The 16,927-nt window shown below is 42.7% G+C and overlaps 1 protein-coding gene across 13 annotated transcripts in view; it reads right to left on the reverse strand.

Annotated features, from left to right (window-relative positions):
* PTPRM (protein tyrosine phosphatase receptor type M) overlaps positions 1-16,927 on the reverse strand; it is a 665,945-nt gene that overhangs the window by 59,726 nt on the left and 589,292 nt on the right. For all 13 annotated transcript variants that reach the window (XM_053243122.1, XM_053243114.1, XM_053243112.1 and 10 more), the window contains 2 exons: positions 14,405-14,481; positions 10,169-10,205 (listed from right to left, as the gene is read on the reverse strand). In XM_053243122.1, coding sequence (XP_053099097.1) covers positions 10,169-10,205; positions 14,405-14,481 — 114 coding nt within the window. The remainder of the gene's footprint in view (positions 1-10,168; positions 10,206-14,404; positions 14,482-16,927) is intronic.

Below are 16,927 nucleotides of genomic sequence, written 5' to 3' on the forward strand. Positions count from 1 at the left end.
ATGTGTGTCCATGTGTCCCCCCAATCAACTTCACAATGCTAGGACCAATATGAACCAAATTGGGCACAGTTGTAGGGTCACATAGAGAAACCTCTACAGTGTAGTTTGTGATGATGTCACCCACCCCAATTCAAGATGGCGGATGCATACACATTTGAAGCACAAGTAAGCTAACTTGTGAACTGCCTAACCAATTTGAACCAAATCTGCTACAGCTGTAGGGACACATAAGGACACCTCAATGGCATAGTTTGTAATAATGTCATCCTCCCCAATTCAAGATGCTGGATGTGTGAATGTTTGAGATGGAAGTGGACTAACTTGTGGACCGTCTAACCCAGTGTTTCCCAAACTGGGAGCCGCTAGATGTTGCTGAACTACAGCTCCCATCATCCCCAACCACAATAAATTGTAGCTGGGGCTGATGGGAGTTGTAGTTCAGCAACATCTGGAGGCTCCTAGTTTGGAAACCACTGGTCTAACCAATTTGAACCAAATTTGGTACAGTTGTAGTGAGTGACACATAAGGACACCTCAATGGTGTAATTTGTTATGATGACTCCAAAGAAGGAAATAAAGCAAGAGAACAAACAAACAAACAAGAAAAGAAAGGGGGAAATACAGGCTAATTTGTTAGGGCTAGTCTTTTCTAGGGTTTGATTTCTGACTGGTAGGAAGTATGTGTGGGGCAGATTTGGGGTGGAGTAGCACTGCATATTAAATAAGGGATAGAATCCAATAAACTAAAAAACCTAGGAGGACTGGAGTCTAACACAGAATCATTATGGGTGATGATATGAGGATCATCATAATGCCTTCCAGATCAAAATGCTGCGAGTGATCTGGAAGTGGAGAAGCAAATCAGAGAGACATCAAAGAGAGACAGAGCTGTAATAATGGGTGACTTCAATTACCCACACACAGACTGGTAAATTCACATTCAGATAATGACAGAGAGTCCAAATTTGTCAACATGCTAAATGACTGTGCCTTAGAACAGTTGGTCACTGAACCAACAAGAGAGGAGGCAACTTTGGACTTAATTCTGAGTGGTGCCCAGAACCTGGCACGAGATGTCATAGTTGCAGAACCACTGGAGAAAGTGACCATAGTGTGATCCAATTTAGCTTATATGCAAGTGGCACATTGCCAAGAAGAGGAAATTTCTCAAAAATTAGGGGACTGGTAAAAAGGAAACTGAAAGGGGATGTCAGGAGGGTCAAATCACTCCAGAAAGCATATAAATTATTCAAAACCACAGTAACAGAAGCTCATTTGGAATGTATACATGGAAGGAGGAAAGGTATCACCAAGTTCAGGAGGATGCTACCATGGCTAACAAGTAGAGTCAGATAAGCTATAAAAGGGAAGAAGACTTCAGAAAATGGAAGTCCTGCCCAAATGAAGAAAACAAAAAGAGACATAAAGTCTGGCAAAATAAATGCAAGGAGCCAATAAGGGATGCAAACAGAGAGTTTGAGGAGCATATGGCTAGAAGTGACAAGGGGAATAACAAAAACTTCTTTAAATACATCTGATGCAGAAAACCCTTTAAGGAGGCAGTTGGACCCTTAGGTGATGAGGACATGAAAGGGATAATTAAGGAGGATAAGGAGATTGCAGAAAAGCTGAATGGGTTCTTTGCATTTGTCTTCATGGCAGAGGATACTGCCCATATACCCACTCTGGAACTGAATGTCTCAGGCTTGGAGGCTGAAGAACTTGGCCAATTTGAAGTGACAAGGGAAGATACTCTAAACTGTCTTGAAAAACTAATGAACAAATTGCCAGGGCCACTGCATATGGTTCTGGTTAACGTATCTTAAGGAGGATATTGTAGAACTGGAAAAGGTGCAGAAGAGGGCAACCAAGGTGATCGGGGTCTGGAACACCTTCCTTATGACACAAGGCTACACCATCTGTGGCTCTTTAGTTTAGAAAAGAGGCAACTATGGGGAGACATGATAGAGGTGCATAAAATTATGCATGGAATAGAGAACGGACAGAGAGAAATTTTCCTCCTTCTCTCAGACCACTAGAACCAGGGGTCACCCCATGAAACTGAAGGTCAGAAATTTAGGACTGACAAGAGGAAGTACTTTTTCACACAGCACATAGTTCATCTTTGGAATTATCTGCCACAAGATGTGGTGAGAGCAACCAGCCTGAATGGCTTTTAAAAGGGGCTTAGACAAATTCACGGAGGACAGGTCTATCAATGGCTACTAGTCTGGTGTATATGGGTCACCTCCAGTCTCTGAGGCACAATGCCTCTGAATACCAGTTGCAAGAGAGCAACATCAAGAGAGAAGGCATGCCCTTGCCTCTTGCCTGTGGGATTCCCTGCGGCATCTTGTGGGCCAATGTGTGAAACAGGATGCTGGACTAGATAAGCCCGGGGACTGATCCAGCTGGGCTGTTCTTATGATGTCATTCACCCCAATTCAAGATGGTGGATGTGTGAATGTTTAAGACTGAAGTGGGCTAACTTGTGACGATGGCAATTATCAATTAAGATTATAGTGAAAGAAAAGTAGGCAGATTAGTTCTAACCAGAACAACTTGTGTTGTATGCATGTATTACTTAACTCTGTAGCTCCATTGTCTGTAGGGTATGCAGGCAAATGTGATTTATCATAATCATTCAGTGATCAACATATATATATATATATATATATATATATATATAGAGAGAGAGAGAGAGAGAGAGAGAGAGAGAGAGAGAGAGAGAGAACACTATCATATATGTGTGTGTACACACACACACACACACACACAGGTCATACGTGGCAAGCCCCACCCACACAGTGCTTTACCAATCAGAGGTAACAGAACAGAAGCACCATGGTGATTGGTCAGTGGGGATTCCATATGTAGATAGGGAAGAGGAGTGGGTAAGGTGCAAGTGAGTGAGCGAGCAGTGGGAAGGGGGCAAACAAGTGAGTGGGTGGGGAGGGGTAGAGCTAGTGAGCAGGGAGGGGTCAAGCAGCAGGGAGTGAATGAGTGAGCAAGCAAGCAGAAGGCGAGGGGTTGAGTGAGAGCGCGAACAGCGAGTAAGAGAGCAAGCACTGGGGAAGGGGTGAGTGAGAGAGTGAACAGGGAGTAAGAACTGGCGGTGGGGAAGGTCAAGTGAGAAAACGAACAGAGAGTAAGAGAGCGAGCGGTGGGGAGGGGTTGAGTGAGTGAGCGGCAGGGAGGGGACGAGCGAATGGTGGGGAGGGTGGGCAAGTGAGCGGGTGGACGAGCGAGCAGTGGGGAGCAGGCGGTGGGGAGTGGGCAAGTGGGTGAGCGAGTGGTGGTGAGGGGGCGAGTGAGAGTGGGTGGCTGACACTGAACAATAAACCTGGGCTGTGGGGGCGGGGGGAAGGCGAGCAACAAAGTCCTAGTGCACAGATGTTCTGGGAGGAAAAATTACAAGGGAGTGAAAGATCATGGTGTGGAAATGAATATATTCCAAACCGGGCTTTATATATATGTCAAACCTGCAGAATAAAAGGAAACTGAAAGACAGAAATAGTTGTTGGTCAGACTCAGATCTGACCACAGAATTCTGAATCATTGTCAGCTGGTCATGTAAATACTAAGATCTACTACATTTATCTTATAACAATACTATTATGTCCACTGCCTACCTAAAGGATGAAATAAAAAATAACCATGAGAAATACAGACAACCAGTAGCGTACCACAAATTTTTGCTGTAAATGGATAGTAAAGAATTATCAGCTCGAAAATGTCAAATAATCATTTTAAAAATTGTGGCTGTCTGTTCTTCATACATGATTCATCGTACTGAAGGATTTTACTACAGGCTGACCCAGGCACTTACAATGCATCTGTCTGTGCCAATTACTGCAGCAGATCACCTAAAGTCTTCATTAGTGGCAATTTAAACCTATTACTGCTACCCTATAGGAGATAGTAGATGCTAATCTTCTAACCCAAATAGCAGGTTTTGAATTTATTGTACTTAAAATGTAGTTAGATGGTCTCTTGACACAGCATTAGGTAAAACACTTTTTGCTCTTCTTATATCAGTGCACTAATCAACCTGAACAAGGACAAAAGGCAGGCTTATTGTCAAGTCTAGCCCCGTAAAGGTAACACTGGTACACTTGGAAGATACTAAAACAGTAAGAAACAAGTGATTATACAACCCTCCAGCTTTGTTAAAAGCTAGATTGGTAGCCTATCGCAACCCGATTACATTTGCCACTATTTAGCAACACCCTATTATATTTTCTCATTAACACCTGATATGTTGAATGGAGCTGAAGAAGAGCAGTAGGACAATTAAATACCAATCTCACCAGCTCCACAGGGAATTGAAACTGGTTTCTTGAATGATTTTGTTCACATGTAGAGCATAGTGCAAGCATTAACATGAGCAAAGATGGGAAAGCACTGGATCTGAAAGACTCTGAAAGAATGATTGTGAATTTTTTAAAGGGAAATAGTCAAAATATTCTATTCAGATGTCTAGGTCACATTTTCACACTTTAAAAATAGATATTTCCACCACCACTGCCCCAAAAGAATCTGGATAACTCTGAGTAGGTTTCAGTGCCTTGATCAAGATCTTGTTTCCAATTGAAGATGGAAGGACAGGCAAGAGGTTGGCATGAATTCTCCTCTCCTTCTTCCCTAGTCACACTACACTAAAGTTCACTTCACACAGTACACTTTCTGCCTTTTCCCTATTTATTTATTTATTTTTAAACCCATTTATATCCCACCTTTTGGTCTCATAAGTATCACCAAGGTGGATCACAACAAAATGTAAGATATATACAGTATCAACATAACAATGACATGGAGAACACAGCACCTTAAAATCTAAAACAGCGAAGGTTTGGTGAAACAGAAATGTCTGTACCTCACACAAGAAAGGCATGAACAAGAGGAGCCATACTGGCCTTCCAAGGAAGGGAGTTTCACAATTTGTATTGCACAGCTCTGAAGCCCCTATCCCGCATCCCAGACAATCAGACTTCCAGTGAAAGTCTGACTAAGTCCTTTTTCCTTTTCACACACTGAGGTGCTTCACATGGTCAGTGTGAAGTGCCAGAGGGGGTTCTGAGGAGGGGGTTCCTTGGGGCTTAGCCCGCTCTCCCTGCAGACGATCAAGAGGCAGCCCTGGGTGGCCGGATCGGCTGCCCACATGACTGCCGGTTCCATTGTGGAGCCTGTGGGGATCGGGGGGGGGGGCGTGTCCCCCCCAGAAGTTCCAGGATGCCCCGTGCGAGCGCACCGGGCATCCTGGAGAGACCCCCGAGCCTGGGAGACTCCTTGCAGCCTCCCGGTTGGGGGTCTACTCATGTGTCGCCACGCGCCACGGCAACACATGAGCAAAAAGATGAGGTTAACTGAGCACTCGCTCCATTAACCTCATCTAAGGGGAGGGGTAATTAGGCAGGCTAGCCGCCTTGGGAGCACCAGGCTCGCCTGAGAGCCCAGTGGTTCCCACAATCCCTGGAAAGTGAGCTACGCTCCTTTAGCCCGCTTTTCAGTGATCGCAAGAATAGCTTCATTGTCTGCTTATATGAAAACGTAACAAGCCCTTTCTCACAAGCAGTGAGAACGGGCAAGAGGGTTAGCGAGGAGGAAGTCCTAAAAAGCTTGCCTCCTCACAGACAAGCGCTAAGCTTCCCTTCGGTGGGTGGATCGCCTGCCCAGATAATTACTGGCTCCTGCTGGTAGCTCAGAGGGTTGAGGTGCCAGGATGCATTGCCCCGCCCCTCTGGAGCTCCAAGAGAGTGCACTGTGCATTATGGGGATCCCCCCTCCCCGAGATCGTCTCAGTCTCTTAGCCATGGCTGCAAACAGCCACAGCTGGAAGATGGTCAATAAAACGGGGTTAGGAGAGCACTCACTCTCCTAACCTTGTTTTGGAGGATGGCTCCATAGGCAGGTTTGCCTCCACAGTGCTGTCGGGATTAGGCCTGTTCCCGGTGGTACACATGCGCATGCAAAACTGCGTTGGGCCTCCTTAGCCCGGTTTTTCATGTGTGTGAAATACCTTCAATGTGGGAGTTAGGAAAAGTTGCAGGTTCCAGCAACAGCAACTTCTACTATCACTGGTAATGAGGCAAAAAATCTGAAAATTGGGGTCTAATATTGACTTTTTGGAACCCTTTCTCTCAGATCTATTTCATATTAGGCCTGGAACCTTCCAGGGATGGGGATAACCTAAAAGGTATCTCTTTCAACTCACAGAGGTTCTAAGGAGCTTTCCTTGCAAACTCTTTCCCCAACATACCAAGGTAGAAGGGATAGTAGGGAAATTTTCTGAGAACTGCCATTAGATTATCACAGGCTTCAGGACCTAGACATCATTAGGACATCATGCAAGCAAATAACTGGGAGTATGTTGGGGGCCCAGAGGCCTCACCCATCTGGAATGGATCTCATTTAAAATCAGATGAATTTTGGATATTACATGGGCATCCTACAAATTAATCCAATTTAATAATTCCAAATCACATGTAGAGGGGATTTTCTCATCTCTGTTGCCAAATAGCCAAAACTTGAGTAGGGTGACATGTAAGCCAAGAGCTCATGGAATTCAACTGCAGCAGGTTCCATTATCTGTTAGATTAGATAACAGAACCTGCTGCAGTTGAATTCCATGAGCTCTTGGCTTACATGTCACCTTACTCAAGTAAAGAGACAACACATGTGAAAGGGAAAATATGTTAGAAAGTTATGAACTGTCCCCAAATTGTCAGAATTAATCCAGCCACAGAGCATCAGTACAGAACGCCTTACTCATATTAATCAAAACTGAAGATGATGTTTAAATAATCAATATATGTGCCTTTCTCCGGTTGGTTATTTACATTAAAGGAAATTACACCCATTTCTGGAGGCAAATGACCTTAAAATGGTAGCACATAAGCTGGTGACCTCCAGGCTTGACTACTGTGATGCACTCGATGTGGGGCTGCCTTTGTACATAGTTTGGAAACGACAACTGGTACAGAATGCGGTAGCCAGGTTGATCTCTGGGACTACACAAAGGGATCATACAACACCCATTCTGAAAGAATTGCACTGGCTGCCGATATGTTTCCAAACAAAATACAAGGTGTTGGTCATTACCTATAAAGCCCTGAATGGCTTAGGTCCGGGGTGTTTAAGAGACCACCTTCATTGTCATGAACCCTGTTGCCTATTAAGATCATCTGTGGAGGTCCAGTTACGGTTGCCACCAGCTCATCTGGAGACGACTCGGGGGATATTAATACCCGGTTGTATATTGACTTTCTCTGTCATCAATTTCCAAGACTGAAGCTTTGCACACATTTATTCTGTAATGAACAGAATAAATTATGTTTTAGATTTGCTGGTTCCCCACGGAAGCCCAAAAGTCAGTCTGGGGTGCATAGCCAACACTCCAGAGCGGTTTTATTAATGACTGATAATACTGCAATATCCTGTGGTGAAATACTGCAATGGTATTTGTCACTATGTGGTCATATATGCTTGTTTCATTAGGGGCAATATTCAGTTAGAGAATAGGGAGACCTCTATGGAAAACAGTCCTTTCATTTTCTGTGATAGGAAGCAGAATCTTCTTCAGTTCAAGGAAGTTATAACATTGTTTTGTTTTGTTTTAGTAAAAGGATGGGGAAGTCTTTAAAAAGCAACCATATGAGAGTGCTTTCGGAGGGGGGTGGATTCCAAAAGTGTTAGAGGAGTTAGTTCGCTTCAGCTACATAGGGACAAAATTTAAATGATTGCAATAATACATGGTATACAGCTAAGAAAAAGAAATTCATGGTTCTTTGACTGTGTAAACGCAGCCCAAGAGTTGCTCTTTGCTAGGTTCTTTGGAAAGGTAAGTATCTCTCTGCAGAACTGAAGAGCCAGCCAAAAGTAGAATGCTACCAAACTTATGAGGTTTCAAAACTGAGCAGCTTTCTCCAGGCAGAAAAAAGTATCTCTGCACCAAATGTAAGTGTGGGGTGGGGGGACACAACCAAGTTGTCTTCCACTTCAGGGCTGCACAACTTTGCCCCCACCGCCCAAGGTGTTGATGAACTACAGTTCTCATCATCCCTGACTACTGGTCACTGTGGCTGGGGATGACGGGAGTTATATTCCAACAACAGCTGGAAGGCTGAAGTTCTGTGGGAAGGCTGGAAGGCTGAAGTTCTGCAGGCTTGTTCTACTGGGCCGTGTTCTACTTCATCTTTTGACTGGAACAATCATTTGGCTTATATGCTATAACTGGAGCCACATACAACAAGTGGCACCTGTTCTAATACAATCACCAGAGAGCACGCCAGCCTTGTTATTTATCTTAAGCTCCTTTAAAATTCTCCATTGCTGAGAACATGATGGTTATTTCTTTATCACATATAAAACAGAGACAAATATACTGTTCCTTTAAGTTGTGAAAATTAAATACATAGAAGGTTAGTGCCTTTTGGAGCAAGGCATTTAAGAAATTTACCATAGATTGCCCTGTTGGTATCAATTCATTTATCTCATATACCTGTTGAACTTCCCCCTTCCCAACTTAAAAAAAAAAATTACTTAAGAGAAAACTAATAAAGGTTGTTCACATGACCAAATGGGGGTGGGAGGGGGAAAGACAGGAGTCTACCTGCTTTCCTCTAGATGACCAGAGCCTGATCAGGGCTCTGCCATTCGTGTGTCCACACAAGTGGCATGGCAGCAAAGTGAGCAGCGAACAGTATGGGGTGGTGGTGGAGGAAACCAGGCCACCGTATATCCTACAATGCACCACATGAGCAGCATGGTGCATTGGGAAGGCTCTGTGCTGCCTGGCTGCTCCTTTCCCCCGCCTCTATGATCAAGACGGCTGCTGGCAGCCCAGAAAGCAGCTGCTGGCAGTGTGAAGCACACTCACAACTGGGGGATGAGATAGGAGGTGAGCACCTGTCCTCCTACCTCACTTTAAGCCCAGGTTTTGAATCAGGGATATCTGGAGGAGGAGCGGTGGAATTGGGAGTGATCCCGACATTCACACATGTCCTACCTGGTCCTGCCCAGGTAGGGCTGATAGTGTGAATGACCTTGTGGTCTGTTTAGCATAAGAAGTGGAGTGGTGGTGCAGGATTAGCCGGACAAAGGAAGAACGACCTTTTGTGTGCCTTATCACCACCACCACCACCACCACGATGAATCGGTAGTGGCCAGGGAAGGTGGTGCAGGGGGGTGGGGCAGCAACAGGTACCTTTAAAAGTTGTTCCAGCACCTAGAAGATGGGGGGGGGGCAGCGGGACCCTGTGTGGCATGCCACGTGGTGGAGGCCCCACTTACAGCCGTGCATGTGCCAAGGTCAGGTGACTGCTGTAGGCGGGGCCTCCTCCATGCTGGATGCCGGGCAGGGCACCGCTGTTCCCCACATCTTCCCGGTGCCAGCAGTATCACCAGTAACCAATTTTAAAGGTACCTCTCACCATCCCCTCTGCACTGCCCTCACCAGCCGCCACTGTTATAAATATTTATACATCACTTTTCCACAGAAGTGCTCAAAGTGGTTTACGCAGAAAAATAAATAATACATAAGATGGTTTCCTGTCACCAAAGGGTTCACAGTCTAAAAGGAAATTTAAGGTAGACACCAGCAACAACCACTGGAGGGATGCTATGCTGGGGTTGGAAAGGGCAGGTATTCACTCCCTGCTAAGTACAAGAGTACCACCATTTTGAAGCTGCCTCTTTGGTCACTTGGCAGGGGCATAAGTGAGCACAAGTGAACTTGAGCCTTCTGAACCCCTCTGCATTTCTATGCTTGCATGATATGCAGTTCTTAGGGACAAATTCTTAGCAACTTGCAGAATTGCTGCTGCAGAGCTGGAAGCAGCAGTGAGGCTGGAGAGATGAGGTAGCAGCACTACCTTATTTCTTCCCATAATCACAAATGGGGAACAATGTGGTAATACTTCTAGCCTACCGCTTGATCTCTCCAGCCTTGTTTCTGCTGCAGCACCCCTACCATCAATGTAGGGTGTGTGTATCGTGTCCGCCTATATCAACAACTGGGGGGATGGTACAAGAGCAAAGGGCTAATATGAGGAAAACAAGTGCTTGACTTGAAGTACTGGTTAGAAGTGCAAACGTTCACAAGTACATTTGACACTTAAACATTGAATATACATAGACACAAGAAAATTATAAAGTGGCATTAACTTACCTTGTGTAGCAATATAGTGGTTTGGTCTGTGATATCCCTGAAATACATGTCAAAAAAGAATGTTTAGCATCAGTTTGTAACACAGTCTATCACAGGGAGGAGGTGAAAATTATAAACATGAATACAGACATGTTATTGAAAAGTCCAAGCTGATAGGAAGACTCCTAAATTGCATAGGATTAGGAAAGGAATACATGTATTGTGTTGTATAGGATTTTTTCTTTGTTTTCAGTATTCCTACCTGCTAACACTTGCAATTAATAGTAGCATTTGCTTGTGAACTGTCACTTCTGGAAATAATCTGTAACTTATCTTTTGCCTGTGGAGTATTGCAAGACTCAGTATACTTTATTTACCTGAATAGAAGATGACTTTGAATTTAATAGCCCCTCCCCCCATTTCTAACATCAAAGAACTTGGGAAAAACCTCTTCTCAATTAGTGAGAAGAGCCTGGGGAGGTTTGCAGGGAGGGCAGGCTTAGCCCGCTCTCCCCACACATGAGCAGCAGTCTGCTTCAGCTGCCCAGATGACTGCCAGCTCTGTTATGGAGCTGGCAGGGGCTGGGAGGATCAGGGGCTATGCGCCCGCTGGAAGCTCCAGCATGCCCTGCGCAAGTGCACAGGGCATGCTGGAGAGACCCCCAAGCCAGGAGCCTGGTTTTCAGCCTCCCGGTCAGGGGTCTCCTTGTGAGTAGCCGTGGCACAGAACCACTGCACGGCAACTCACGAGCAGATAAAACGGGTTTAACTGCCGGGCTACTTAAGTGGGTGACCTGCTTAAGAACCACCGGGCTCGCAGCCGAGCCTGGTGGTTCTCACAATGGGAGGAAATCGGGCTAGCCTCCGCTAGCCCGATTTCCTCCCATCGTGTGAACAGCCTCCTAGTCTCTCTTGGATTTAGTTAAATATGGTAATGTTGCTGAGGCAGCATACTAGCTGCTGAAACACTGCTTCCTTGTGTTCTGATTTCATATCATTACGTTTATGTTAGAAACTCGTTACCAGCGGTACCGATCATATGTTTAGTTCCCATACCAGCACCTCTAGTCCTGATAATTGCGCAGCAGGCATAAGATCAGAGCTTCTTTAGTGTGCAGTGTTGTGATATTCTGAACACATGAGAAAGCAGTTTTTCAGCGGCTAATGATGCAGCTTTTGTATCTTAGGAATGATGCCTCTGTATTGACATATTGGACATTCTATCAGATACAGAAGAGACCTTCCATACAGCATGTATTTTGCAGTTGTAGGGAAAGTAGTTCCTGCATCATTGCACATAATTTTATAAAGATTATATTACACATGCTCATCAGATATGATGGGTGAATTCACTTTTTCATGAGTATGCTGTTAATGCCATTAGTGCCTTTGAAGCAGGACATTTATATACAATATCCACTGAAATTGATGGCACTTGCAGTTCTGGTCCACTTAAAAGTGATTATTGCTATCAAACATAATGAATTGAAACACAAAAATTAGAGTCTGAAATGCAAACCAAAATTGCAGTTGTTCACACTAGAAACCTGTTATTGCTATTAATAAAGTTAATGCTAGAGCTTTAACATCTTTATACATCCAGGCAGAGCAGAAAACCATTAGGCACCTCTTTGGAATCATGATTTGCTTATGATTGGGAAAAGATTACATTTTATTGAACAAATTTTGTGCAGTGGATTGTTTGCTCAGTTCTAACTAGGAAATACAGAAGAAAGTAATTCAAGAGTAATATAATCATATGCTGGTCGAGCAGCAAATACTAAAAACTCATTTTTTAACACTGCATATTGACTTCTATTTGGATATGGAGAATAATATCATTTGTTCTGTATTGGTGTTGTTATTAGAGCAGCTTTGCCAAGGTGCTCAGTTACATACCTGCATACCCATACAATTATATGATCCATATTAATTCCAAAGGTATTTTAAAAGACTGGTGAATCTATGCCACCAATCAAATTGTGAGACTGAACTGAACAAACCATGAACAGAACTCTACTTGCAGAACAGGGTTCTCTCATTCACTTTAGTGAGTTAGGGGATCTGAGAGATGGGGACCTTCCTCCTGAAAGCTGATGTGGGATGTGGCATGGGGAGAATGCAGATGGATAGGAGAGTCAGTGAAAATCATGTCCTCCAGTGTGCAAGCAGATGTGCATTTAATATGAGCTAGGGCCTCTTTAGATCTAACCCAATATATAACTACAAGAGCAGGAGAGCTGGTCTTCTGGTAGCAAGCATGAATTGTCCCCTTTGCTAAGCAGGATCCACCCTCGTTTGCATTTGAATAGGAGACACATTTGAGCACTGTAAGATATTCTCCTCAGGGGATGGATCCACTTTGGGAAGAGCATCTGCATGTTTGCATGCAGAAGGTTCCAAGTTCCCTCACCAGCATCTCCAAGACAGGGCTGAGAGACACTCCTGCCTGCAACCTTATAGAAGCTGCTGCCAGTCTGTGTCGACACTACTGAGCTAGATGGACCAAATAGGCTGACTCAGTATAAGCCGGCTTCTTATGTCCCTAAATGGGGAGTCAGTAGAGGGGGAAGTATGAACTGCAGCATGACCATAACTTGGAAGATAACTGTTTAATCTAGCATTTCTCTATGCTACCACAAATAGCCCAAGAAATGTGTGGTGACATAGAAAATGTGCCTCATTTGCATGACAAACAAATGGACCCAAATGGTCCACTACAAGGTGATATCCACCCCATCAAGAAATTTAAATTGGTTTCAATATGTGCACCTAGTCAAAGGTACTGATACAATACAAAGAACATTTGAAACAGTAAAGAAAGTTAAAAGAATTGTGATTTATCTGCAGCTCAGTGATATATGTTTTTCTATGAAACAGAACATTCTTATTTTCATTAATATAGGCGGTGTACCCCCTGCACATAAATACACCACTTCAAACTTCAGTGGTGGCTCTGGTTAATGATTCCAACAGGTGCTAGAAAAATTTACTGGAGGGCTGATTTTTCCACATGTGTGAAAGCAACTTTTATATTACTGGCCACATTTTATAGCCACAGGACAATTTTAATCTACCCTCCAGAAACAGCTTTTAATGTGGCACACCTGCCTGTAGACAATTAGCTCCTTGCAGCAGAACTACATTAGATATAGCAAAATGATTTGCTTTGTGTGTGCTATATCCTAAACACTAATATTCATACATACCAAGTCTTATGTTATCTGAATGCTAACAACGATTTAAATGTATTAGTTTAGAGCAAGCTGGGAGACAAAACCTCTAATGTTGAGATCAGTAAGTAAGAAAAGAGATAATTTGCTTATTGCGACTCTGTTTAAAATTAAGTAAATAAGGGATGAATTATCTTGTCATAGCCAGTGAAAAGGTAGGTATACACGACATTGGCAGCTTTGTCACAAGGTGTCACTAATGAGGATAAAGGCAATATTGATGAGATGAGTTGATGACGTTATTCTAAATTACTAAACAATATAGTCTATGAACATGAACATTATTTAAACTTATTTGGGCCTTAAAATGGCATGGAAACTTCCTTGATTTTCAGTTCTACTTTTGATTTCATTCTTTTAATGCCCCCCAAATGCTGTCTCTTGAAGAATTTATTCTAATGTAAAACATTAAGTTAACATGATGCAGAATGAACAAAGAAGCAGTCTTCAATAATTAAACAACGTACATATTTAATGAAATGTCTTGCTTGCATTAGAAGTATTGGTTAACAGATGCAGACTATACTTTGAAGACTGCTTAAAAGTGCAGGGATGACAAGAGATTGCAAGTCACTGCATTAGGAATTACAGAGTTTTGTCACATTAATATGCAAAGAGCCCTCTTTTAAATGTGGAATCATGCCAAGTTGTTGACAGAAAATGAAAACAACATTTCTTCTCCTTCTTCATGTGGACATTTTATTATGTCCACATAAGCTTCAGGAGGAAAAGGAGCCAGATAAAATTATTGGCAAGGCTCCACCTCAGAATGTGGTACTTTTAGGAAATGACTGATTTAATTTTCTTATTAGTAAAGTTTTGGTAGTTTTACTGTCAACTGTATTGTTTTATTATAGTTTTACTGTCATAGTATACATATGAGATCCCCTGACTATGATTGTTCAAAGTATTTAGCAACTGGCATTCTGATCATGCACAAAATTCTTTTAAAATAGCCAATAAATGAACTGTTTCTTTCTTTGAATAATATTGTTAAATGTGTTGTATAGATGAGTATACGTACATCAATATAATTTCCATTTATGTAGTCAGAGTTTACGTCCCCTTCAATGGTCTGCAGTCTAACTCGAGAATGATCATCTGAAATAGAACACATAAAAATGCATTAAACTTGTATTCTGCTCCCTACTCACAAAATAACAGTCAGCATCAAATAGTCACATGTGTGTATTAAAGAGAACACTGTATAAAGTGCCCAAGTTACACTGTGGCCTTACAGCACCATGATTACTTAAGAAACCTATTTCAAAACAGAACTCCGCCCCCCACCACCCAAAGCTGTGATTAATGTGAACTGTTTATTGGGGAATTAATTACCTTGTCTGTTTCAACTGGTGCTCTTTCTTAGGACATAATAAAAGCTGGGTGGGGTGGGGGTGTATTCATCCAAAAATATGTATGGACTTCTAGCCAAAGGAGTTCTTTCTAGCAGAGTTTAAAGTGAACCATCAGATTAATGATAACTTTGGAATGGCATGACTTTCATAGCCTAGTTGCAATTCCCTTTCATTGATGGAAATGCAGATTACCCTTTTGGTTTGATAGTTCTTTGCAGACTATCACATTTTCTTATGTTAGTGATGCCATGTGCAAGGCTACTTGAAAGATTTCTGCTTCTGTAGTCTTCTGTAGTCTGCAATGGTTATTCTGTGAACTAATCAGATTGATGAATGCACAATGCAAAAGGAAACACAGAAAGCATGGCTAGATTTGTGTCTGCTCCATTTTACTGTCTGCCTGCCAAACTTATAAACAGAACAGATTCTTACAGTATAGCTAGCAGATGAAAGACGTCTGCATTGTGGGTGCGCCTTGCAACAACCATAATTGTGGCCTCTCCCTGCCTCAACTGTCATGACGGGGCTACCTAAGAGCCATCTTGCTCTGAAGAGAGGAGAGGAGAGACAGAGCCTAAGGAGCATGGCCTGTAAAGATGTAAACAGGGTTGCCATATTCAAGCTCTCCAAATACGGGAACCCTAATGGCATGTTATACAAATTAGCTTGCCAATATAATAATTAATTTGCCAATATAATAATAATTTGGCAAGCTAATAATAATTAGCTTGCCAAATTAGCTCCTGCAACCTAGGAGAAGCTGGTGCCAGTCTGTGTGTAGATAATACTGAGCGAGATGGACCAGTGGTCTGACTCAGTATATGGCAGCTTCCTATGTAATAATTTGCATGTTATGCAAATTAACAGATTCACTGTCCAGTTGACTTGTATTTGCTCTCAATATCTACCAGAGCAAAATAATTTTCTTCCAGAAAATTCCATGAAAATAAATGAAGACTATACAAAGTTTGATATATTAATAGCTGCAATGGAACAAAAAATATAGTGAGCTTTTCAGTTAGGCTGCAATCCATCTGATGAAACCAATGGTACTTCAAAGTAGGCATGCATAGAATATATTGCTCTATAAAGCCAAAAACCTTAAACATTACAATACACAGGTAGGCAGTGATTTACATCAAATTAAGCTATCCTGTCAACTGCCCTATAGAGATCCCCTGCTGACAAAGAACAAAGGCAACATTCCTCAGATTACAAATTGTGAATCCCTCCCAGCCAGCCTCCTGTGCTTTACCTGCCTTACTCCAAGTCCAGTGGTTGAGCAGAATAATGACCGCACATCATCATCATCATCATCATCATCATCATCATCATAATAATAATAATAATAATAATTCGATTTCTATACCGCCCTTCCAAAAATGGCTCAGGGCAGTTTACAAAGAGAAATAACAAACAAATAAGATGGCTCCCTGTCCCCAAAGGGCTCACATTCTAAAAAATGTTGCTTCAAAATGTTGCTTCATTTTGCTTCATAACTCCATTTCTACAAGGGCCAGACCTTAGTCTTTTAAAAAAATAATAATAATGATGATGATGATGATGAAAGCTGGGAATCTGGGCAAATCTGGGAGGGCTGAGCAATCTGGACAACTTGCTTAAAATTTGGGCACTATCTGGAAATCCGGGGGAGATGGCAACCTTAGCTGTAAATATACTGCTTGTATGGTTATTTATTGGTGCTTTTATGTAAACAGCTTTGGGAAGTTTGACTGAAAAGTGGTAAATAAATGTAAGGGCAGTATAGAAATCAATCAATCAATCACTCAATCAGTCAAATAAATAAATAAATAAATAAATAAAGTTTGAAAGTTATTCACATGTATGCCATTTATTTTCCATGCCACCACCAGCAATACAGAAGCCTTCCAAGTAGCTCCCCACATGGCGGCAATGCTGCTGGAAGCAAAAGACAATATAATGCCTTTTATAATCTGCAGGTGGGGGCTCAGGCAATGCTGCCGGGGTAATGGTGGCAACATATGAGCATGCTTAGCCAAGGTAAGCAGCAGTGGCCAGAGCATTCCTAGCTCAAGAGAGTGAGGAGAAAAAAGAGGTGCATCCCAGCAGGGCAAGGAAGGAAAAAAGAAAAGGGTGATCCAGCAGGCAAACAGTGTGACAACAGTGAATGGTGGAGGTGGTGCTGAAGTGGGAGTCCAGCACTTGCT

Source organism: Hemicordylus capensis, chromosome 4 (assembly GCF_027244095.1).
Source record: "Hemicordylus capensis ecotype Gifberg chromosome 4, rHemCap1.1.pri, whole genome shotgun sequence".
NCBI classification, from domain to species: domain Eukaryota; kingdom Metazoa; phylum Chordata; class Lepidosauria; order Squamata; family Cordylidae; genus Hemicordylus; species Hemicordylus capensis.